We start from the raw sequence: 24,674 nt of genomic DNA, 5'->3' as shown, positions 1-24,674 counted from the left end.
CACACAATGAAGAGTCGCAAACTACCTCCCTGGAAATGAAGCACAACGTCTGGTGCACATTGATACAAGTCGCACCAGACAATTCCGGTCACACACACAAGTTCAGCAGTGTTGCATGAGGTAGAATGAGGCACTACTACAGGTGCGCCCTCATCCCGAGGGTCTCAACCTGTGAATCGGACACCACACGCAATGAATATGTAGTCAGCGTGTCACACTTTGGGTCCCGCAACCAGTGAATCCGCTCACCGCCAACAGGATGCTTATGCGCGTTGAGGCCCCACGATGCAGAGGCTACACTGCTTAGATGCGGGCAGTACTTTTGAGGCTCTGCACAAGGCAATCCGTTCTCCAGGCACAGTACTTAGTTCTATGCTCATGCGGCACTACCAGATGGGATCCAGTAGATGATGAGGGCAATTAAGAGGGCACCGCACTCCAGGTGTCACAAGTAGATGGTGTGGGTCCTTCACGAGAGGTCTTTGCTGTCCCTGAGACCTCCACAAGAGAACAGGCGGCAAGCCAACAGGCCTTGAAGAGCACACTTCAGGATGCCACACAGCAGCAGGTTGTCAGCCCAGGCCAGCCACTGTTCAGGAAGGGTGCACTGTCCCTTCCAATGGCAGTAATCCCCTTGTGCACAACAGATTTCTCTGGTAGTATGCACCACGCAGTTCCAGGATCTCTGGTCCCACATCCCCACAAGTGTATCTCTACCCTGCTGAACTATGGCACCAGTAGTTATACTGTAGTGTGCCTTTGAAGTTGGGGATGGTTTAGAGGGTTTCCCTTTGAACTATAGATGTAGCCCCTAAATCTCAGTCCTGTCTGCCATGGGGCCATGGAATGCAGATCTTAATCTTTAGTGGGGCCATGATCTGGCTTCCCAGAGGCCAAGTGTCAAAACTTCTCCCTCCAATCGATACAGCCAGGCCCACAAATGGCAGAGGTGTGTCGGTCCAGTTGTACGCCCAATGTTTATAGCTGTCTCTGGGGAATGCACAGATGTGTTCCCTCAGCCTCCAGTGTGGACTGAAGTCAAACCAAAAGGCACACAAAGAGTTTTCAAGCAGAGAAATGCTCACTTTCTAGAAGATGCCAAAACAGACATTTAAACAACGAGAAAGAAGGCGTTCATAATTGAGAAAACAGTTGCTACAATGTCAACATCTTCTTTAAAACTCTGAAGTAAATATGTGCCAAACCAATTGTGTCCAATGTTTTCCATCTTTTCAATAAGTTCAAATGCAACAAGTAGAAGGCATCCATTATTGAAATAATAGATGCACTGCCAACAGCTGTATTGGAAAATTTGAAAGACACACTCACACAACCCACACGGCATTTGGCGATTAGTGATTCACAATTCTCTTTGCTTTGACCTGAATAGAACAATTTCAAAAAAGAAAAATACGGGTATGAATAATTTTGCCACAGGACACTATTTAAACCCATTTGCCTGCAATTCTGCATCCTGAAGAGAGCCCCTAATCAACGTTGGGTTTGAAACACGTGGGCAGCTTGACACCTAGGGAGTGTTCCTATGTAAAAGAGAATTATAGGCTGAGAGGGAATGTTTGGTAAAAAATCAATTTAAAGGGCAGATCCTGTGAGACCTTAAACTTAAAGAAAGGGTAAGTGTAGGAGAGTGGCATCGACTGCGTAGTTGCCCCCAACTTTTTACTGATGTTTTGACTGTTTTATGACTCTAGCCAGGCTGTGGCTCTACTATCCAGGACCCCAGCCTATCTGCTTCCTCTCTAAACCGATGTGAGTACCCGAGGTACATACCAATTGGATACTGAGGACACCCTATCAGCCCCTTGTAGATGGTACCCTAGGTACCCAGGGCATGGGTCCCTCAGAGGCCTACCAGGGGCTGCAGCACTTATTGTGCCACCCCTGGGACAGCCATACAAACTGACACCACCAGACCACTGCTGTAGTCTAGGTAAGGTGGTGCTTGCACCCCTTACAGGGATATAGGTACCCTGTATCCCACCTAATTACAACACATTTATCCTCATAGGTCACCCCTAAGGCAGGCCTTGCTAATCCTACAAGGCAGGGTGCTGAGATATATGTGAGGGGGAACCCCTACCTGAGTAGGGCCCCTCTGCAACCTTTGTTAAAACTAGTGCGAGGTTGTTTGTAGTGCAGCCATACCATATACTCTTAACCGCATTATAAGGAATCGCGATAGCGTGATAACTTGAGAATGGCTGCACAGAACCATGTCGTGTTTGGTGTCAAACATGTTGGAATCATACCCCCAATCCCGCCATGGGAATGAGGGCATGATTCCCCCCTGCTAGAGGGGCGATATGGTAAAAGCGGCAGAATTTAGACACCAATTTAAAAGTGCACACGTAGTACAAAATGGATGCTACCCGCCACCCACACGACTCTGGCTGCCTTTTGCTGGGCAGAACTCCAGCCACGGCAGCTGGACAATAGGGATCTTGTTGCAGGGAGGTGTCCACACCTCCCCAGACAGACTATGTGGATTGGAACTGGGTGGGTGCACCATAGGATGTCTTTCAAACTTGCACGTCGGCTTCTCCAGTGCCTACTTCTGCATACACCGCCTCAAACCGGTTCAGGGGCATCCTGTCCCCTGCCCAGGCGGGAAAACACACAAAGGGGAGAGGGTGTAACCACCCTTTCCCGCCCGAACTCTCATTGGTGGGCTCTGATTCAGACACTCCCCTAATCTCTGGATAAAGGTGGGTGCAGGGTCCCCAGAGCCTCAGATTAATCTTGGACTTCACAGACTTGAACCTTCAACTTGCTGCCGCACAGCTGAATGAAGAAATCTCCCTTGGGGTAAAGGAGTTACCCCCCTGCTTGGCAGGCACCTGAAACACTGCAAGTGACCCGGTTGGAACGTTGCTGCTCCTATGGACATCGACGACTCCTACCTACTCTGAGGTGGGTTTCCAAGCATCCCAGAGGCCAGTAAGTGCGCACAGCAAGGCTGAGCACCGTGGACCCCGTGGGTGCCAAGATCCCCAATACCCCAGGACACCAGCCACCTCTTGCACAGCACACGAACCCGACAAGTGGAGAAGTTGTGCTTTGGCCCATTATTGAGACAACCTCTCAGCATCATCTGTGCCAAAGATCGACGCCCTAGCCCGCTCCGACGACCCGTGGGCGCATCTTTACGCACGCCAAATTGCTGCCTCCCGCGGTCCCTTGTCTCTCAACTGGTGGGCCCTGGCGGAGGTCAATATTCACTTTTAAGAGTTTCTCTGATTGCTCCAGGTCTGCTCTTGAGTCTCCTTGCTGGAGACTTCACTCAGACCTCGTGGGTTTGCACCAGTAGCTGTTTTGTGATTCTTGTGTGGGTTGCGGTTGCCAAGGCTTAGTGGATTCAATCCGGACACTAACACCGCAGCAACCCTCATCCTTTGTAGGACAGTTGCCTTCCAGAAGCTGGCCTCCCTTGATGCCTCCCGGAGCCCGTGGCTGCTGATCCAAGTTAGCCATCTTCCACCTGGAAGCACCCGACATTGAAGGGCTCTTTCTCCTGAGCTCCCTGGTCACTGTGCCGTGACCCAGACTCTGTCCCCTCTGCTTTCAGGTCCTTCTCTTCAAGATCTACATCTTCAATCTTCACGACATCGACGACGCTTCTTGCTAGCAGCAGTTCTTCATGTTTTTCCGTTGAAAACCAGACAGCGACCCGACATCGAAAACGACCTATGCACCCGGCTTCCCTGGGGCAGGTAACAGGGGTACCTCGGTACTCTAGTGGGTGTGGGCCCTCCAAGAGCTTAACTTTAAACTCCTGAACTTGAACTCCTGCTAGAAGTGTTTTAATTCTTGTAAATTTCAACCGCAACATTCTCCATAGGATTTAATAGAGAACCCGACAGTAGCTTATACCACTGCACGCGTCTCCCGTGGGTCCCCTTCCTCACTACCTTGGGTGGTTTCTTAAGGGGCCAGTGACCCTAAATGCCCTAGGCATTGTCTGTAGAATTGTCGTGGTTCTTATACCACTTTTTTAATACATGGTTTGGTCCCCCCCGGGACCCTATGATTCCAGTGCTATTTATTGTAACTATCAATGCTTGTTTGAATTGTATCTTTACCTCCAGCCTCATAAAGAGACTAGTGGGATTGTTCTTAGAATAAATACATATATTTTATATATATATACCTGTGTGGACTACTCTTTCATTTGGTCATTCAAGAGGTTATCTATGGTAAAACAATTGTATTGTATTGTATTGTATATCGATTTGTAAAGCGCGATTGCTGCCCCACGGGCGTCCAAGCGCGGAGGATGTAGACAGAGTTGGAAGGTACGGCAGAAGTTAGGACAGGTTGGACCTAGCAAACAGAAGGGTCTTTAATTGTTTGCGGAAAGATTGCAAGTTGGGGTTGCACCTGAGTTGAAGGGGGAGTGAATTCCACAGTTTTGAGGCATTCAGAGTGAACATTCTGCCTCCAGTTCTAGCTCTCTTAACTTTCGGAACTACGGCCAAAAAGGCTTCAGTAGAGCGTAGATTCCTGCTTGGGTGATAGCGGGTGATTAGATTGTCATTTATTGCTGGACCTGTTTTCCAGAAGGCATGATGTGAGATACATAGTGCCTTAAAAGCCACTCGCTGCTTCACCGGCAGCCAGTGTAGACTTTTTAGTCCAGGTCTAGCTGACTGCGTACGTGGAATGTTAAGCAGGGTACGGGCTGCGCAGTTCTGCACCACCTGTAACTTCCGTAGAGTCAGTTCTGGGGCTCCCACATAGAGGGCGTTATTAAAATCCAACCGGGACTGTATCAGGCCTTGTACTGCCACCTGTTTGGCCTCCATTGGTAAAAGAGGCAGAACTTTCCTGAGTGTTCTGAGCAGGCCGAAACATGTGGCAGATAACTTGGTGGCCTGGTGGGTAAATGTAAGACTTTTGTCCAACCAAATTCCCAGGCTCTTTACGTTCTCTTTGGGGATAGGGGGGGTACCCAGACATGAGGGCCATAAGGAGGTGAATGGTACTGGTGATACTGGGCCCAAGAGCATGAGCTCAGTCTTGTCTCCATTGAGTTTTAAGGAGGAGGCTGTCATCCAACCTTTAACCTCCTCCAGACATTTCATCAAGCCTGACGAATTTTGCCTGTTGCCCTCCTGCGTCAATGAAACCACTAGCTGGGTATCGTCCGCATATGATATGATCTTAATACCATGCGGTTCGACGATCCCAGCGAGTGGTTTCATGTATATGTTGAACAACGCAGGGCTCAAGGAGGAACCCTGCGGAACCCCACAGCTCAGTGATTTGCTGACTGACACTGTGTCCCCGTCAAAGATCTGGAACGATCTGTCAGTCAAAAAAGAGTCAAACCACCTCAGTGCACTGCCTATTACCCCGATGTCAAGGAGACGGTTCAGTAAGGTGGTATACCTGACCGTATCAAAGGCAGCACTTAGGTCAAGGAGGATCACTGCCACAGATCCTCCTTGATCCAGTATCCTCCGAGACTCTTCAGTGACTGCCAGCAGCGCAGTCTCAGTTCCGTGCCTGGGTCTGAAGCCTGTCTGAGTCGTATCTAGTAGTAGGTTGTTCTCTAGGAACTGAATCAGCTGGGTGTTTATGTATTTTTCCAGGATCTTACTTGCCCAGGGGAGCAATGAAATGGGGCGATAATTGGCGAGGTCTTCTGGGTCAAGATTTGTTTTTTTTAACAGTGCCCGTACCATGGCTCTTTTCCAAACGGTGGGCATAATACAAGATGAGATCGAGGAATTTAATAGTTCCAGGATTACGGGAAAAGTGGTTAGACTTGTCCGCAACATAATCTCCGGTGGAGCTGGGTCAAGTGGAGAGCCGGATTTGACTTGCCGAGCCAGCATGTTCAGGGTGTCGAGGTCTAGAGGTGGGAAATGTTCTAAAGTTGGTTGGCCTGAGAGGATGGGATGTGTCGAGGGTGCTTCCTCCGCACCTCCAGAATTTGAGGTTGCTGTCGAGAAAGAGGAATAAATCCGCGAAACTTTATCATGAAAAAATTCCGCTAGCTCGTTGCACTGATCTTGCGTTTTTGGCAGAGGTGAAGCTGTATTTAATCTGGTGCATTTTTTAACCAGGTGAAAAATTTCCCTAGGTTTGGACTTGGCTTCCATGATTTTGTCTGCAAAATAGGCAGCCTGGGCCTCCCTTACCCCGTCTCTATAGGCCTTGATTGCTTCCCTATATTGCAACTTTTTCTCCGGTAGGGAGTCTAGGCGCCACGCTCGCTCTCGTTTCCTACATAGGCGTTTTTGTTCCCTTAGGGTGTCTGAGAACCAGGGTGCTGATTTCTGCAGTCTCTTTGGTGTGACTTTCCGACAGGGAAGAATAGTCTCGAGTGAGTTTGTAATCCAGCCCTCATAATCCTTGTTCGCCAAGTTAGGGTCTGTATGGAGGGATGGGCGGGTGAATTCTAAGTTCCTGCACCACACTTCCACAGGAAGTTTAGGCCAGTTCCTCATAGCTTTTGCTTGGGGGGCAGGCGTGGAGGGTTTGCTGGTGACCCAGGTCAGCGGGATTAAAAAGTGATCGCACCAGGGGAGGGAGATGGGATGACCCACCATCAACTCAAAGCAGTTGCTAAAAATTGGGTCGAGTAAATTGCCTTTTTCATGGGTAGGGGCTGTGACCCGCTGAATTAGCTGTAGGGCTGCCAGATCGTCAGTTAGTTCCATAGCAATATGGTCTGTGGAAGAATTAAAATGAAAATTAAGATCTCCCAGCATAGTATAATTAGCCAAAGCCATGGCTCGTTTAGCTATGATGTCGGGAAGAAATTTGTGGAACAGTTTAGCCGGCTCTGGGGGGCGGTATATTAGAGTGCCAGAGAAGGAGCTGTTAGCCGTAAATTCGATGCTAAAAGCTAGGCTCTCGCATTCAGGGATGGTTTCAGTCGTAATGCGGCACTGGTCTTTCAGAATAATAGCCAGACCTCCTCCTCTACCCTCTGTCCGGTCCAGTCTATGGATTTGAAAACCAGGGGGTAAGGCAGAGATTATGTGTGGCTCTGAATGGAGGGTGAGCCAGGTTTCTGTCAAAAATACGGCGTCCGGCTTGCGCTCCTCAAGTAGTAGAGAGATTTGTGTACTATGTCTCGGGAGTGATCTACAATTTAGTAAATACATATGGTATTCCTGCGTCGTGGGTAGTACTGTGGTGTTATAAAAGGAGTGTTTACATCCAAGGCAATGGGGGGGAAGGTCGGCTGGTGCATAGATGTGTGCGCAGTGGACAGCCGCCCTAGCCCCAATGTTGTAGATGTCTAATGAACTGTATGTCCTGACCTGGGATACGTGGGGGCCAGGGATTGTGGCCCCTGGTCCCGGTTGGGCGCGGACGGGCGCAGACGGGCTTGCCTTTGGCGCGCCTTTGGCGCGCCGCCGGCGCGCCCGCTGCGCGCGTCCGCTGCGCGTTCGCCAAGCCAGTGTTTTTGACCCCAGTGCCCCGGAAGTGGTGGGGGGAGGGGGAGGAGTCAAGCCCGAGGTCCACCCTCCGTTCGATCGGCACTTGCCGCGACGGACCGGGGTGCAGGGCAGCTCCAGGTGACAACAAGTAAGTGGATTAAAAGTTTTAAAAGACAGTTGTAAGCGAAACATACAAAACAATTAGCGTTTTCCTGGTCCTTCGAACCGCAACTCAGCCGTACTAGCAGTACTCTGCTGCATCCGCTGCGCGTTTGCCAAGCCAGTGTTTTTGACCCCAGTGCCCCGGAAGTGGTGGGGGGAGGGGGAGGAGTCAAGCCCGAGGTCCACCCTCCGTTCGATCGTCACTTGCCGCGACGGACCGGGGTGCAGGGCAGCTCCAGGTGACAACAAGTAAGTGGATTAAAAGTTTTAAAAGACAGTTGTAAGCGAAACATACAAAACAATTAGCGTTTTCCTGGTCCTTCGAACCGCAACTCAGCCGTACTAGCAGTACTCTGCTGCATCCGCTGCGCGTTCGCCAAGCCAGTGTTTTTGACCCCAGTGCCCCGGAAGTGGTGGGGGGAGGGGGAGGAGTCAAGCCCGAGGTCCACCCTCCGTTCGATCGGCACTTGCCGCGACGGACCGGGGTGCAGGGCAGCTCCAGGTGACAACAAGTAAGTGGATTAAAAGTTTTAAAAGACAGTTGTAAGCGAAACATACAAAACAATTAGCGTTTCCTCCTTCAAGACTTAGCCTGAAGGCTGCGCTCCACAGCTACCACTAGGATAGCTTTCTTTAAAGGTTGTCTTTTAACCTATCACCTTAAGAGTCGAATTGGACTGGTGCAAGGTGTCCCCTATAACTAGAGGACAGCATATTCCAGGCCAACTTCTCACAGTAAGTTAACACTCCTAGTTTATAAGCCAATTCAGCAGGGGCTGAAGGACATTCCACTTTGTTCCCCTTTTGGTTTCTTCCAATTCAGGAATTGGTATATTGATTGCTACATGTTTTCTGTCATGTGTTTTAATGTTGCGGTTATCATATCAATTCATAGTAGTTTCAATGCGTTGATGTCTATTTGTTGTGGAAGATGTAATGTATGATTTTGTGTTTTGTTACATGAAGATGTTTCTCCTCTGTCATTGATGTTTATATGTGGAATGGATAATTTCTGATGTACAATGTAGGTATTAAAGGGTGATCACAATAATTAAGTTGTGTGATCACAAATTGAAATCATTGTGTTGTCAAAACAGAGTCAGTACTGGCGCTTGTTTCTCCTTGGAAATGTGATAGTGGCCTAGCCTTGCTGACATTAAACAGGCCCAACCCCTTGTTAGATATTGCACTTTTTAGAAGTGGCATCTCTAAGCTATTAATGACAAATCCCACTTTGCCACAGGAGAGGGTTTGCCAGTGTGAATCCTACGATAGGAAACATTATGAGGCTGCTCCAGTGTAAGCCACTATTGCAGCTTGAAGTAATTTCAACCATTCTCCCATGTTATCCTACGGGAACAGCAAACCTCATAGATAGTGAAAACACACATGGGTATTCTTCACTACCTGGACAGGGAAAACAGAGGTGCACCTGTCCTGCCTTTCACCTACCACTTGCTTCACCCCATAAGACTTACCAAAGGGTTGCCCTAGTGGTAGGGACAGGTCCTCTCAGGATTGGCCAGTGGTTCAGAAAGGCCAACCTGAGCATAGGTATAATTGCACACACACATGCCAGCTGTGGCATGCTTGACACATGTTTAAAAACTTCATAGGTGCAAGTGTGGACCCACAGGCCTGCAATGGCCTGACTTGAGGTATGTTTAAAAACATCAGGTAAGCACCACTTTCTAACTTGTGTACGAAGGGTGTGTGCACTTTCGCACTGTATTTGCAGTGGGAAAGTGCCCAGAGCCCTAAGGCAACTAAAAGAGAATCAGCAGAACCCCGGTGTTGTCCCATGGGAAGAGCTGACCTCCTAGGTAGCGAAAACCCACATGGGGGGTCTTCACTACCTGGGCAGGGAACACCTCTGGGCACCTGTCCTGCCTTTCGCCTACCACTTGCTCCACCCCTTAGGGCTTACCCTGGGGGCCACCGCGGAACAACCGCCCCCGCAACACTGCAGTGTGGGGTGCCCCCGAGCTCCAGGGGGTCCCCTCAGCATAGTATCCTGGACTGAGAGCTCCTAAGGGAGTCCGGACAGGGGGGGGCCCTCCATGTAGTTTGCAGGGGGGACCCTCAAGTTTCGTCATGCCACTGCCATGGGGTGCTCTAGTGGTAGTGCAAGACCCACTCAGGGTTTGTTAAGGAGTTGGACATGCCAACCTGAGCATAGGCACAACTGCGCACCCACAGGCCGGCAATCGCAGGCTTGATACATGTTTGAAAGGCTTTCTGGTGGGCGATCCAATCAGTGCTGCTGCCCACCATTAGCCAGTGCAGTATGGGTATGTGGTGTACCTTTTTACAGGGCACTCACAGGTACAACACGTAAACAAATAAAGTAAGCACCACTTCCTAGTTGGGTAGGAAGGACGCATGAGCTTTCACAGTGCATTACAGGGGGAAGCACACAGAGTCCTGAAGCCATGAAAAGAGAATCAGCAAAAAACCAGGAGGAGAAAAAGCAAAAAGTTTTAGTGAAATCCCCTAAGAAGGGCCATGTCCAGCATTGTAGTTGTTTTCATCTTTGGGGTACTCTTCTATAGATTTTGTAGCTCTCTTTTTTTTATCCTCATAGTGAAGGAAATCTGCATTCTGTCAATGGTGTAAAAAGGGCGTCATAGGTCCCAAGTCAAGCTAGGGCCCCAGACTCCATAGATGCAGGGCCGGACTGGCCGTAGCGGGCACCGGGCAATCCCCCGTTGGGCCGCACGGGTGGAAACGGTGTTGGGCCCCTGGGGCCGTTTTTTGTTACAGGGCCGTTTTTGCAGCATAGCTCGGCGGCAAACCCCACCCCCCTCCCGCCGGGGTGGGGGGTGGGAAAACCGGCCCTGGTAAAGAGCTCGGCGGCTCCCCCAAAGCCCTAAGGGGGCCTGCCGAGCACTTTGGCAGGGTCGGTTTTGGTGCCCAGACCGGTCCTGCATAGATGGGTATTAGACCATCACTGGAGTGCAGTGGGGCCTTCAAACCTCTGGGCACCGGTGCAAGTGCACCTGCCGCACTAATGATAGGTACACTACTGCTTTCAGTGTGCAGGTTGAGAAGAGAATGATTGACATCATCCGAATATGTTGTATATGATAGGGACGATGAGAGACCGGTTGATTGAAATAGGTGTTTTTTGAGAACGCGTTGGTTCAGCGTGTTGCCATTGACCCACTGGTAAGGCCTAGTTGAGAGTAAAAGCCCGCGATCCCAAGAGCACGTGTGGCGCCCCGGCCTTTCCAGTCTGTTTTGATTGGATTACTGGTGCGTTGCCCCTTCGGTCACAGGCCTCATACCTCTTACATTAATCTGTTTATAGGCCTTTAGCGACAGTAAACGGTAGCTGCTGAATCTGATTAAATGGCATCGTATGGACTTTAGGCTGAGCGATCAGCACATACTCCCTTGCCAGCCCTTAGTAAATAATGGTATAATCCCTTCAATTAATTTCGGAGTGAAATCAAATTATGAATAACGGCCTGAACTGTGAGGTGAGGAAGAGGAGGTGCTCTCGGGAATGGCAGAGCCCAGCTAGCGGGGGTTTATCGGGGAAGTGATGGGAGTGGGCGAGGTTATACTGCCAGATGGCTGACTCTATCCCAGCCCTACAGGCCTACCAGAGGAGAGCTTGGTATTAGGTTGGATCTGCTCCAATTCTACTGGCTTTTGTCAAAATGCACCTAGCAAAAAAAAAAAGATACACTTACTTTCCTGTGGGGCCCAGCTAACTCCCCTAACCAATCCTGGCTCTGCTTTCACCAGCATGAGAGCGGCACCAGGATTGGAGGGAGTGGCCTCAATCAGCGCTCTCAAGAGCACTGGAGGCCTGCGCTTTTTCTAACCCAGCTGTCTAAGACAGCTAGGTTAGAGAAGTTTAAAATGCGCTTGTCCGGCTGACCCTCGCAAGACGACCAGCCAAAGAGACGTGCGCATTTCAAAGTGCACAGGTCCCTGCTGCAGCTTGACAGCACTGGCCCTGCCACGTCCTATCACTCAGTTCGGGATGGGTCGGTTGCTTAAAATAAAATGGTAATAAATTAATTATTTTTACCATTTTATTTTTCACCTCCGGCCTGGGGCTTTTCCTTGTGGGACGACTCTCCCCTGCTCAAATGGAGGAGTCGCCCCTCCATGTGCCAGGGGTGGACTGGCCATTCTGCCCCTCTGGCACTATCCCGGTGAGCTGTAGGGTAACAGGTTACCTTCAGAGCAGGATGGACAGCCTTGCTTCATTTCAGTCACACCCTCTTGCAGCGTGAGGCACTTTAAAAACATTTCTACCAGGATGACTGTGGTTTCCAGACCCGTCCTGCCATAGCCTCTGGAAGGCCGGAGCCTAGTTTGTGAGTGATTCTGTCTCTGGTGGCATCGGGGTTCTCATTCTCACATGCCTTGGCCTTTGGTTTTGACCAGGGGTGTAGCTAACAATGGTACAGCAGGTGCTCTGGCACCAGGGCCCCATGGACTGAGGGGGGCCACAGAAGCCTGATTACTGCTGTATTTGACTACCCAACCAGTGGTCAGGGGACCCATTTTCCTTGTCTTCACTAGGGCCCTGGGCCCCCTTGCTACGCCACTGGTTTCGAGTTCCACGCAGCTGTTTTTCAGGCTTCCTCAAGGTGATTGACATGTTCCCAAGCTCATGAGATTTCCCGCTCTGCCACCGCGGCGCTCACATAAAGGAACCGTCAGTCAGAGGAGCGCGCGGTAGTCCCACCAGCCCAGCGCGGGCCCGGATTTCTGATCAGCAGTTCCTTAATTCGAAACCCTGCCTCATCGAGCTGACGCTTGGCTGCTTCTTGTAAATGGGAAATTGTGCGTTGATCAACTTGTTCCTGGACGGCAGGGCGGGAGGAGGGGGGCATATGGAGACGGAAGGAAAAAAGTCAGCAAGGATGGCGACCATTTATATGTCCAGTGTTTAATTATAACAGTGCTTTATTTGAGCCGGTGGTTGCAGGTGGGGCCCACCTGCACTCAATTTTGGGGACCAGCACTTATTTTTCCTCAGACTTTGATCCAGAGCATGAAAGAGGAAGGAAAAGACGATAGTGGCAAAGGGAGAAAGGAGGGATGAAGAAGACCCTGCAAGAGTCGGATAAAGAGGCAGGAAGTGTGGGGGATGGATTAAAGAGGCATGGAGTGGAATCAGGGCTACACAGCCTTGGTCAGAGTACTTATTCTTTTACAAATTAAGCACTGATATACATCGTTTAGTGCTGGAGTACGCTGCTTCTAAAAAGCACTCTATGTTTTAAGAGGCGTGGGAACTGGGAGATAAAACATTTTCCACAAAATCATATAATGCACTGGTCTCGCAAACCACTCTTACTTTTTCCACAGTCATCCGCATTTTCCCTCCTTCATTTTCTATATCTATTTTCAAGATTCAGCACTCATTCTGTCACTGTTTTTGTCTCAAATTAAGTGATAGGTGTTGATAAAAAAAATGACTAAACGGAAGGTCAATGAATGTCAAAGACGCTTTAAGGCGTGGGCAAAGTCTGCAACAGCCCAGGGCCCTCCCTCCCGTCTTCCGACTGCACCCCCCTCCCCCCCCATACTGGTGAAGTGAATTGTCTCTCTATCACCTCTATTTCTCTGATTCAATGTGTTTCTCTTTCTCTGCCTTCTAGTGCCTCAGACTGTGTCGCTCTATCTAGTGTACATTTAAAGAATTTGTCGAGAACAATATTTCGGCAGTGTTTGTCTGCCCCCCTTTCTGAAAATATAACGTATGATTTAATAATGTCTGGTGTCGTGTGTGCTCGAATTATCAGAATATTGGTTATAAAATTCAAAGAGGTTGCAGATATGGGGTCCCACAAATACACTGCCTGAGACGCCAAAAACCGTAAGATGATACTGATAATTGTGCCGTGCGCTTAGACTTATTTCTGGTCTTTGTGCTTATTTGGCAGTTGCAGAATTTTGTTAATCGGTTTTAGAATTATTCGAGATAGTTTACATCTGTTTTCACGTGTTCTACCTGCCTGTATGTGATCAAAAATAGAGTTAACGCAGCTAAACTGTGTAAAGTCAAATGAAGGGCTACCAGAATAAACAAGCATTTGCAATGCAATCGGTGGAGCCTTTGGGACCTTATAAGTACTTATCCATGCAGCACATTATCCTGGGTGCTGCAACCACCGGCTCAAATTAAGCAGAGGGAGAGGGGAGCAATGATGGAGGGACGAGAATCCTGGAGGGAGAGGGTGGCAACGAGGGAGGGAGCAGCAGAGCAGGGAGGAGAGGGCTGGAGGGAGAGGAGAGCAGCAGAGGAGGGAAGAGAGGCTTGGAGGGAGAGGAGAGCAGCAGAGGGGGAGGAGAGGGCTGGAGGGAGAGGAGAGCAGCAGAGGGGGGAGGAGAGGCTTGGAGGGAGAGGAGAGGCTTGGAGGGAGAGGAGAGCAGCAGAGGAGGGAGGAGACGCCTGGAGGGAGAGGAGAGCAGCAGAGGAGGGAGGAGACGCCTGGAGGGAGAGGAGAGCAGCAGAGGAGGGAGGAGAGGCTGTGAGGGAGAGGAGAGCAGCAGAGGAGGGAGGAGACGCCTGGAGGGAGAGGAGAGCAGCAGAGGAGGGAGGAGAGGCTGTGAGGCAGAGGAGAGCAGCAGGCAGAGGAGGGAGGAGAGGCTTGGAGGGAGAGGAGAGCAGCAGAGGAGAGGGAGGAGACGCCTGGAGGGAGAGGAGACCAGCAGAGGAGGGAGGAGAGGCTTTGAGGGAGAGGGGAGCAATGAGGGTGGGGCGAGAAATCACATCATGCATTCTAGCTCACAATGAAGGTTTTACAGCACGCTACTTCACTGGTAGGAGCAGACTACTTTGTGGGCATGGTAGAGCTTCTTTATGCATTCTTGCGCATCCTGGTGACAGCCCAACATCAGAGATTTCTCGTCTTGGTTCTTCTAGAGGGCCATCATCAGAACTGAGTCCTACAGTTTGGTGTTCACTCAGCAACTCACATATCCACCAAAATGTTGGCACCTGTGGTGGTTTTCATTCACTCCCAGGCATGGCCTGTCAATTCTTACCCTAGCTTCATTTCCTGTCCCCCAGAAAGGCCTGGGGACATGTGGCTCCAGCATAGAACAACATGGATTCCTTACGGACCCTTCCTCGCTGTTCACGGCTACAGCTCCAGCGGCGAAAGAAGCCAGAGCATTCCGTCGAGGAGCAACAGTGAGTGAGAGGACAAGTCGGGACAGAGGGCCGAGTCCAGGGTGTGGTTTCGGGCTCTTGAATACTTCAGGCCTGTAGTGCAGGTGCGCGGCCTAGGAGGGAGACTGAACAGCACTGTTGCTGCTGCTAGAAAGCAGAGATTGTGGCCCACTGCATGCTCTTGGGGTCAGCAGCGCTCACGTGGGCCCTTTAGGCTCAGCAGGACCACCAGTCTCTGCCTTACACCCACCTCAGAGCCTGGACCATATCCTGACAGAGCGACAGAGCGGGATCAGGATCCCCCCATCACTGAATAAAGGAAGTGACACAGAGGGCAGTGTATGTGGGCTCAGTGTGCAGATATTAGTCACTCAAATGAGCAGTATTGCTAATTCCTTACAGTTCACAAGTGGATGAGTGCGCCACACACTTAGGCCCTACCGGCAATTTCTCCCGATTTATATTCAGATTTCAGTCACGTGACGCAGACCCCACCAAAACATTTGTGAACTCGGCTTCCATGTTCCCTCACCAACCTCTGAGAGCTTCTCTCTACCTCCACTCTTGCTTTTAACTTCAGGCACTTCTGGTCTTTCACTCAACAGCACTTTGTATGGCTGACATTGTTGGGCATCTGATTGCAATATTAAAATACAAACTCCAAGTCCCAGAATGCAAGCTGCTATTGGGTCAAACGCCTGCACGGACGGAAGGCGTCACACTTAACATGAAAGTCCTCGGCAGCTGCGCTTCACCCCTGAATCAAGGCGCACACAAGAGCTAGCGCTGCGGCTGGAGCACTGCAGGGTGAGGCTGCAGTGTATGTGTTCCATATCGTTTGCATGGACAAACAGGAAAAAGTTACCAAAAACTCTTGCCGCCATCTTTATTGAGTGCAGAGAAGCAGACAATGGTTAGAAGTAGTGCTTAATTTGTGAGGTGTCCAAAGTTCTGCTCAGATGCCCGCAGCCAATTCAATTAAATGTTGGCGCGCCGAATACCAACCCTGAATCTCTTGCACTCAGTAAGTATCTGTGAGGAAAATAAGTGCCGGCCTACCCACCGGCTGAAATTAAGCATGGATTAGAAGGCTGCGTGCCAGTCAAAGTGGTTCTCTGCATTGAGAGCAGCACTGCAGCTTTGTCTGCTCTTAAACAGCGACCAGCTACTATTATCCAATGTCACGATGCAGTGAAACAGTCTCACCTTTCCAGCGTCTCGTTGTGCGCTATGGTGCTTGCCTGCCTGCCCGATGACACAATGGGAAAACACTGATGAACTTCACAGAAGAGCCCGTCCTTTCAAGCCTTACTCCCCTGTAAACCTGTTTTACAAAGAAGAAATAAAGTGCTCTTTCTGAACTTCGTTTTGCTCCTCCTGGCCCCCCTTCTGAAATGTATATCTACATCGGTTTCCGTCATCACGCTCGCGCGCTATAGGGTCCTGAAAGCAGCCGGTGACATATTCCAGACCCCTGCGTCTTTCAGCATCATGGCCTGTCCATAGTGCAGCCGAGATGACGGAGCGCAGGGGAATGAGAAGCCGGCGTCTGGCGAACAGGCCCTTCACACTGAGCATTAACAAGCGCTCGCCATTGCGGGAAGGCAGCCCCTTCTTTATATTTGCATTGCGCTCTCACTTTCACTTTAAGTGAAAGCGCGATGCAAAAATAAACACGCAGAGATGTTAAGATAAGAAATTGCTTCACGAAAGCTGTGAAGCAGACGTGTCAGTCCGGGTTGGCCGGATGAAAGGGAGAAAGGGCAGTGGCCAAAAAGCATTATTTTCAATGGGAAGCCAGCGTTTAGCATAAATGTTGACGCGACCCAATGAAAATGATGGGCGGGGCTTCAAGTCCCCTTCTGAAATCTCCTCTCTCACTATATGTCTCGCCGAGCGAGCAGCGCATGCGCTGCAACGCTAGTCGAGACCTAAAAACACCTGACATTCTCTTAAAATGATATGGTAAGAAGACCTAAAGATTCCCGGAATTCACATTTAAATACTTAAGTGATAAATAGTAATCGCTGAAGCCCCCGCTCTCTCAACACAGCCCTACCAACATTTCAAGTGATCTACCTGTTGATGTCCGAGGCAATGTGATATGTGAACTTAAAAGTGATGTCATTGATATTGCAACTTGTAATGCCATCTTTGACTTCATGTTTGAGGTCATGAGCAATATATGGTGGAGTTATGATGCACAGCTCACTGGAAATAGCTCAAGTTTTAGAGGGTGGATTTTAACCATAGGATCACTTTAAGTATTGTATTGTAATTGCATTTATATAGCGCCAACTAACCCTGACGAGGCGTCAAAGCGCTTTTTTGGTGAGTAGCACGCTACTCCAGCACCCATAAAGGATTAGTGGTGAATTAGTATAGTGAAAATATTAAAGTAATTCGAGCAGTGGATGTGTTAGTCAGTTATTTGGAATGAGAATGATAGAGGCGTTGTTTTATACATATTCACTTTAAAACATACAACATACAGTTAAAAACGTAGTTATGGTTCTGCTTCAAATGTCGAAAAACACTGAAATTCTCCAGTTATGGTATGAGATGCACACCATCCTTCACAACTTTTTTTTTAAACACACTTTATTGATTTTTTATTTTGTCGAGCCTTGTGTAGTCATGAACACTTTTGGTAAATTGTTGTATTAGAAGGCAGTTTGTCATACATTTATAAGTACCAATACTTTACAGCTGGTAATCTATACTGAGCTCGTATAGTTTTAGCTATGTATTCACACTTCAGAGATATTCTTTTAATACAGGCATTAATATAACTAGATGCAAGTACAAGTGTCTTAATTTAACCCGCCTCTCCCTCCCCGACCCTCTTGATCTAGCTCTTCCCGGATTATATTACTGCTGTGTATCTTTGCCTCGGTTACCTTGGTGTTGCATGTGGGGGAGTAGATTGTGTTTGCCAGGGCTCTGTGTGTCCGACCTGTTCCTGGTTTGGGCCCAGCTGTGTGGTGTCTGGTTGATAGGTATCTCCTATGTGTTGTGTGTTACAGGGAAGGGTGCGGGTTCGAGGGCTTTGAATGCCTCTAGCATGAGATACCAGTCCATAGAGATCAGATTTCTACGCAGCCCCCGGGCCTCCTCCCGTCTGATGGCTGCGCTCTCTGCCCCACCCCAGCGCACCACCTCCCCGTGCCAAATTTGGACTGTTGGAGACCTGGACGATTTCCATCTCATTGTTATGGAGAGTTTAGCTATAAGTAAGGTTAGGTCAGTGAAGCAGAGCTGCACTTTTTGCGATTTTGGACGTCGATGCATACCTAGTGTGCAGCTTCCAGCTGGTTCTCCTACAGTTAGACCTGTCGCTGTTCCCAAATTGTGCTTGACTTCTGCCCAGAACTCATTGAGGACTGGGCAGGACCATAGCATGTGTAGAATGTCAGCCTCTTCTACTTTACATCCAGGGCAGTGGTGCCGGAAACGTACTCTGTAGGCGGTGTGGGGTGAGGTAGGCCCTATATAAGATCATGTACTGTGTAAATGTAAATTTGGCGTTGCAGGACGCCTTTTTGGGGTAGTCTAATATGCCGGCCCACTCCTTGTCGGACAATTCCTTCTCTAGGTCTCCGGACCATTTGTTACGTAGCTCAGCGAAGGAGGTTCCTGCATGCGCCCAGGCTCCCTTGTATAACCATTTTATGAGATGGCGCCTTTCCCCCATTAAGTACCTCGGCTGCACAAGTTTGTGTGTTGGGGGTTCTTCCCTGGTTGGAGCCCAGTGTTTTTTAACATAGCGAAGTATAACAGCATGCGTCATGTATAGGTTTACTGGGACCCTATTCTCCCAAGTGAAGTTCTCATGGTCCATGTGGACACCGGTGTTGACTTCCTCCTCAGACCAGCTGAGGGTGTTCCGCTTGGTAATCAGGCCAGTGGGTGTGGAGATTTCTAACAAGGGAGTGTTATTGGCATATGGTGAGACGCTGGCGTGTGTATTGCATTGCTTTTTTCCAATATGTAAATGCTGTGCGTAGAAGCGTCGGGTCATCTTGAGGTATCTTGCTCCGGGGTAGTAGTAGGGTGTGTAGGTCTCCCCGGTTAATGTCTTGTACAGTATATCCCAGTTCGTGTAGGTTACGTCCAGCAAGCCAGTAAGATAACCATTGGAGTTGACTCGCATAGCAGTATGCGCGGAGGTCAGGTGCTCCCAGCCCCCCTCTGTCTGTCTCTAGTTGTAGTTTGGTGAGTCCCACCCTTCTGCGGCCGGTACCCCAAATCAAATCCAACAATAGTGTGTTGAGTGTTTTAAATAGGGTGATAGGGATCAGTACCGGTAAATTTGTGAAGAAATATAAGAGACGTGGGAGAACCACCATCTTGGATATGGCTGTACTTCCCATTACAGAGAGTGGTAGTGAGGTCCAGAAGGTCGTCTGAGAGCATAGCGCCCTAATTGCTCTAGTCAGGTTGCCTTCGATTAGGTCTTGAGGACTTCTATCGATTTGGATGCCTAGATATTTGAAAGTGTGCTGCGCTACAGAAAGGGTGTACTGTCTGAATTGGATCGCGTCTCGGCGGTCGCCTGGGCGGAAGAAGAAAGCATGAGACTTGTCTCATTTATGGCTAGGCCAGAGATGTGTTCAAATTGTAAACAAATACTTGGCGTCGGCTCCAGGGTGCCAGTCAGGTCGTGAGTGTATACTATTAGGTCATCCGCGTATGGGGACAACACGTGTGTGGTGCTTCCCAATCTAATTTCCATTTGCCCAGCTTCTTTCCGTAATTTAATGGCTAGAGGCTCCAATGCAAGCACAAATAATAGTGGTGATAGGGGACAGCCTTGACGAGTGCCCCTGCGTACCAGATATGTGCGCAATATAAGATTCCCTGTGCGGACTCGTGCCATGGGGGCTGTGTATAGGAGCTGTATCCATTGTATATATGCAGGTGATATACCAAATTTCCCCAGGGCCCTAACCATATAATCCCATTTGAGTGTATCAAATGCCTGTCTCAGAACTAGGGTAATGCTTCCTGCAATTGTACTTTCTGAGGGAGTGGCCTCCATGACATTGTACAGACGCCTAACGTTCAGTGATGTGCTGCGCGCTGGTACAAAGCTGCATTAATACGTGTGGATTAGTTTAGGCAGGTATGGGAGTAACCGACGTGCCAGTATTTTGCTCAGTATCTTGTATTCTGTGGCAAGGAGTGAGAGTGGGCAGTATCCCGAGATATCCGTGGCAGTTCGCCCCTGTTTAAGTAGTGATACCACTAACGCTTCCATAGTAGTGGAGGGGAGGTTTCCTGCGTCTAGTGCAGGTCAGTATAACTGCTCCAAATGGGGAACCAGAGTATTTGAGAATGTGTCAAAGAATTCTATCGGCAGGCCATCTAGGCCTGGTGCCTTGTTGGGAAACATCGTTTACAACGCGGGGATTACATCGCGATGCCATTACATCGCGGTTTTTACAACGCAAGTCGTTACAACGACTTGCGATAGATGGCGCTCTAGGACAAGGAATAGTATAATTTACTATCCAACACCTTGCCAACTGTACGTAGACTGGAGTTGGAATAGTAAATTATCCTACTCCTAAGTCCAGCGCCCTCCAACGCAAGTCGTTGTAAAGACTTGCGTTGTCAAAACCGCGATGTAATGTACCGCGATGTAAATGTATGCGTTGTAACGTCATACATCCGCCTTGTTACGTGGCAGCTCCTCGATAGCCTCTTTGATTTCTGCTCTCGTAATGGGATCTGACAGGTCGTCTTGGGCCGCCCGATTAAGTTGGGGATAGGTTAGATCGTCCAAAAAGATGTCCATGGGTTCACCCCCTATCTGTGTCAGAGGTTTGTACAAGGTTTCATAATATGTGCTGATTGCCTCATTAATTGCTTGCTGGGTGCTCACTGTCTCCCCTTCAGGTGTGGTTATCTTGTGTATTGTGATATGGGGGGTGCATCCGTATTATCTTTGTAAGGAGCGCACCCGACTTGTCACCCTTTGTATGTTTTATCTGTGTATACGATTTATAGTCTATATTTCTGAGACTTCCCAGCAGTTTGGCGTGCTGTAAGTGTGCCTCCTGCAGTGGTGCTGCTTTTGTAGGGTCTCTTGCTGCTTCTTGTTCTAGTGTGATCATGCTGCTTTCGACTGATTTAATATTGTTGTGTATTTTCTGTCTGGCCCCTGCTGTAGTGCTAATAGCAGTGTCTCGTATAACAGTTTTGAACGCGTCCCATTCTACGAGAATCGAAGAGGCGGAATTGGCGTTCTGTATAAAATAATTGGTAATGGAAATGGACATAATATTCTGGAAGACAGCGTCCTCCAGCATTTGGGGCCATAATTTCCAAGTGGGGACCGGCGTGGGGATTCTGCCCCAGGCAAGGGTGATCTCTAACGGATTGTGGTCTGAGAAAGTCTTCCACAAATAAGTGGTGTTGGTCACCTGTGTAGTGAGAGGGAGGGAGCATTATATTCTATCAATCCGTGTGTGGAGTTGGTGGGTAGGGAAAAGAATTAGTATTCTCTGCTGCTTGGGTTCTTCAATCGCCATATGTCTCCCATTGCCCAACCATCAGACCATCTGCGCAATGCCGCCGCTTGTTTAATAGACCCTGCATCTTGAATTTGGGGGGGGGGGAAAGGGAGCGGTCCATTTGGGTATCCATGACTGCATTATAATCACCACCCAGTATCCATGGGTATGCTTCCCATTCCACTAGTATTGCATTTAGGCCTGAGAGGAATTCGTCTTGTTCAAAGCTCGGCGCATATAGGCTGCCCACCACCACGTGTGCACCGTCCAGCGTGCCATGTACTAGTATGTACCTTGCCTGCGGGCCTTTGTGCTGTTCTAATGCCACAAACGAGACCCCGTGCCTGACTCATATTGTCGCCCCTCTGGCAAAGGCTGAATATGATGTGGAGAATACTTGGCCTTTCCATTTTTTACGTAATTTTGTCGCCTCAGAGTTGGTAAGGTGGGGCTCCTGCAGGAACACCACTTGTGCCCTACGCCTATTTAATTGTGCATGTATCCTGTGATGCTTATGTATTGGGCCCAGCCCCCGCACATTCCAGGTTATTATGTTATACGTGCCCAACATGTGTTTCTGATTCTGCATTTGTTTCGCAGGTCTGCCTTAGGCCACGAGGTCAGCAGTGTATATTGTATTATATAGGGTGAGCCAATTTCCCAAAACTCCCTTGTAACATTGAATACTAGGTCCAGCGCCAGAACTGTGATGGTCCAACCTATGAACACAACTGTGTTAACAATTAACAAATTATAGGTTGCTTTCGCAGTAAGGGGGGGTTCCCTTTTGTGCCTTGCATGTTGATATAGGCAATATGTGAGTCCTTCAGTGTCCGGACCATGTTCATTTGTTAATACTTTTCCCCCGAAGCTGGGTTAGGAATGGATGCATGTGCCGCTGGCAGCAGTTACCTCCTTCGCTATTTTGTGGACTGTCCAGCAGAGAGCGCCCCAGCCCAGCCATTTTCTATATGGGGGAGTGCACATGACTGCTTTGTTCGGCCCTGGGGCCGACCAAACAGTCAGTAATCACAACTGTGGGCAAGCCACACAACAGTGGGCAAGCCACGCCCCCCTGCCCTCGTGCAGGACCAGGACAACCAGGCACTCCAGGAACTTCTGCTTTCTCGCAGTGCGAGAAGCAGAAACATAAAATGGTAGTTTTCCATTTTATGTTTCTGCTTCTCGCACTGTGAGAAAGCAGTGGGGCGACGCTCCCATGGAGGAGCCGCCACTGCACCCCCATAAACACATTCACTCACACACAATCAAACTTGCACGCAAAGAAAATCATGCACACACATACACACGCACAGGTTTGCATACACTCACAGACACTCAGACACCATCATCCACACACACACGTTGGAAAAAGCAGTTTCCTCCACCCTGTGTGGCGGAAGGCGAGCATCGAATGCGTCTTCGTTGTCCATCTGCAATCTACATAATAAGAGCAGTACGGAAAAAACATTCACAGGTCGCATCACTCTACAAAATGCCCACACAAATCAGCACATTAATACAACATTCACATATCTTTTGTGATAAATAACATAATATACCACAGCACTAGAAACTGCGAGGTAATTCAATTAGTTCTTGATGAACAATCTCAAAATTATGTTTGATCTTACTGTGCTTTTTTATACATTTTTTAATTCTAACTTAAGGCTTATAGCTGTAATTGGCAGTTTCTTGTTATGAACATGTTTGGCTTATTTTATTGAAACTATGTTAGAAACTTTACTTATGATTACAATGAAGATGGCATGAGAATTCATTTGTTGGAGACTTTGAGCTTAATTTCGAGTTTAGCGGACAAGATACCCCATCACACATTTGGCGGATGTCCCATCTACCATATTACAAGTGTCATAGGCTACACTACACTTGCAACCTGGCAAACGGGGCATTTGCTGCATTTAGAACGGAGTATATGGGTAAGTTGAAAGGAGGCCGTTTGATATAAAAGGAGCCATTTGGTGAGCCCAAACAGACGTCATCAAACAAAGGAACATTCTGGAACGCCTGTTCTTGCCACCTGTTAGAGATGCAGGACTGGGTAAAGGGCAGCTGCGGGCCGTGCAGGTAACAAGGGTGGGGCAGTGATGCTGGGTAAGGGGGGATTTCGAGGGACGATGCCGAGGAAAAATTAGTTAGTTATTGGCTAGTAAAGAGAACATTTTTTTCCATTTCACTGGATGGCCCTTACAAATTGAGTTATTGTTCTCAGCACCTACTGAAAATATTTCTGGTACATAAACATATATAAAACAATCTGTGGCTACAGCACTATTTAGTTAGCCTTTCCAACCTTCCTGTCTTCTCTCTCTCTGTTGCCCAGTGATTTACCAAGGTCCCAACGAGCAGGAGGGTATTCTCCCTGTGACCTACTCCTCATACGAGTCCATCCTCAACTCCGAACCACGTGACCCCGGCTCCAACGTCATGAAGAAGAAGACTGTGCTCGCCATCTTCACTGTGGTACTGATCTATCTCGTGACCGGTGCTGTCGTCTTCCGTATGTTGGAGCAGCCCTATGAGCGGCTGCAACAGGATACCTTGGCGGCCAAGCGCATCAGCTTCCTGTCCGAGCACAGCTGTGTGGAGTCCGAACAGCTCGAGGAGCTGATCCTGGTAAGACTGTTTGTGGCTAGGTAGTGCAAACCTTAGAATTTAATAAGAAAAATACAAGGGCCCAAAATTTACTTAGGAGCCTGTCGCCAGAACTGCCTTATGCCAAGGTCGCCAAATGCTGTGGTTGCCAAAAACCGAGGCTACGTAGTCTTGATTCCACATCATGTCTTTCGTCCACCACCAAACACTTCCAGTCTCTTCATCTCACTCTTAAATATTCTTTTTCATCCTTGCTTTCGCCTTGAATCAATGGTTTCCTATTTTTCTCTTCCATATGCTTACTCCCTTTTCTACGTTTCTCCTGTTCTGGACCAAAGTTAGAAGATAAAAAATATACCCGTCTCCAAAAATGACCCATTAGGAATCCCAAAAATCATAGGGATGTGGCCTGCTGCAGTCAACAAACCACCATGTCTGTGATTGCTTTTAAATAAAGCAGTATTTTTTAAAAAAAATGCAGCCCATTTCCCTTAAAAGGAAAACGGGTTGCGTTTGAAAAAGTAAAAGTTTCATTTTCTAAGTGCAAGTAGTTTTCTGTGGGTCCACTGCCTGCTCTTAAAAAACATTTTTCCGAACAGTCACAAAGGTGAAGGTGTCCCTTAAGGACCCCTTCCCGTTTGAGAATGGGTTACCACCTACTTGAAGTAGGTGGTAAAATGCGAATGTTTGGCGACCGCACTTCAGTCGCAAAACATTCCTACATGCAGCGTCTATTCGGTATTATGAAGGGACGCACTAAACACGCCCCTTCCTAATACCCAATTGGTATGTATTCACAATTCCAAATTGCGATTTGGT

At 48.8% G+C, this 24,674-nt stretch overlaps 1 protein-coding gene across 2 annotated transcripts in view; it reads left to right on the top strand.

Moving 5' to 3' along the window:
• LOC146798684 (potassium channel subfamily K member 4-like) overlaps nucleotides 1-24,674 on the top strand; it is a 387,504-nt gene that overhangs the window by 270,560 nt on the left and 92,270 nt on the right. For both annotated transcript variants that reach the window (XM_085627995.1, XM_085627996.1), the window contains exon 2: nucleotides 23,584-23,876. In XM_085627995.1, the coding sequence (XP_085484121.1) occupies nucleotides 23,584-23,876 (293 nt within the window). The remainder of the gene's footprint in view (nucleotides 1-23,583; nucleotides 23,877-24,674) is intronic.

Source organism: Triturus cristatus, chromosome 9 (assembly GCF_964204655.1).
Source record: "Triturus cristatus chromosome 9, aTriCri1.1, whole genome shotgun sequence".
NCBI lineage: Eukaryota > Metazoa > Chordata > Amphibia > Caudata > Salamandridae > Triturus > Triturus cristatus.
Note: the sequence above shows the minus strand (reverse complement) of the source record. Positions and strands in the feature narration are given on the sequence as shown.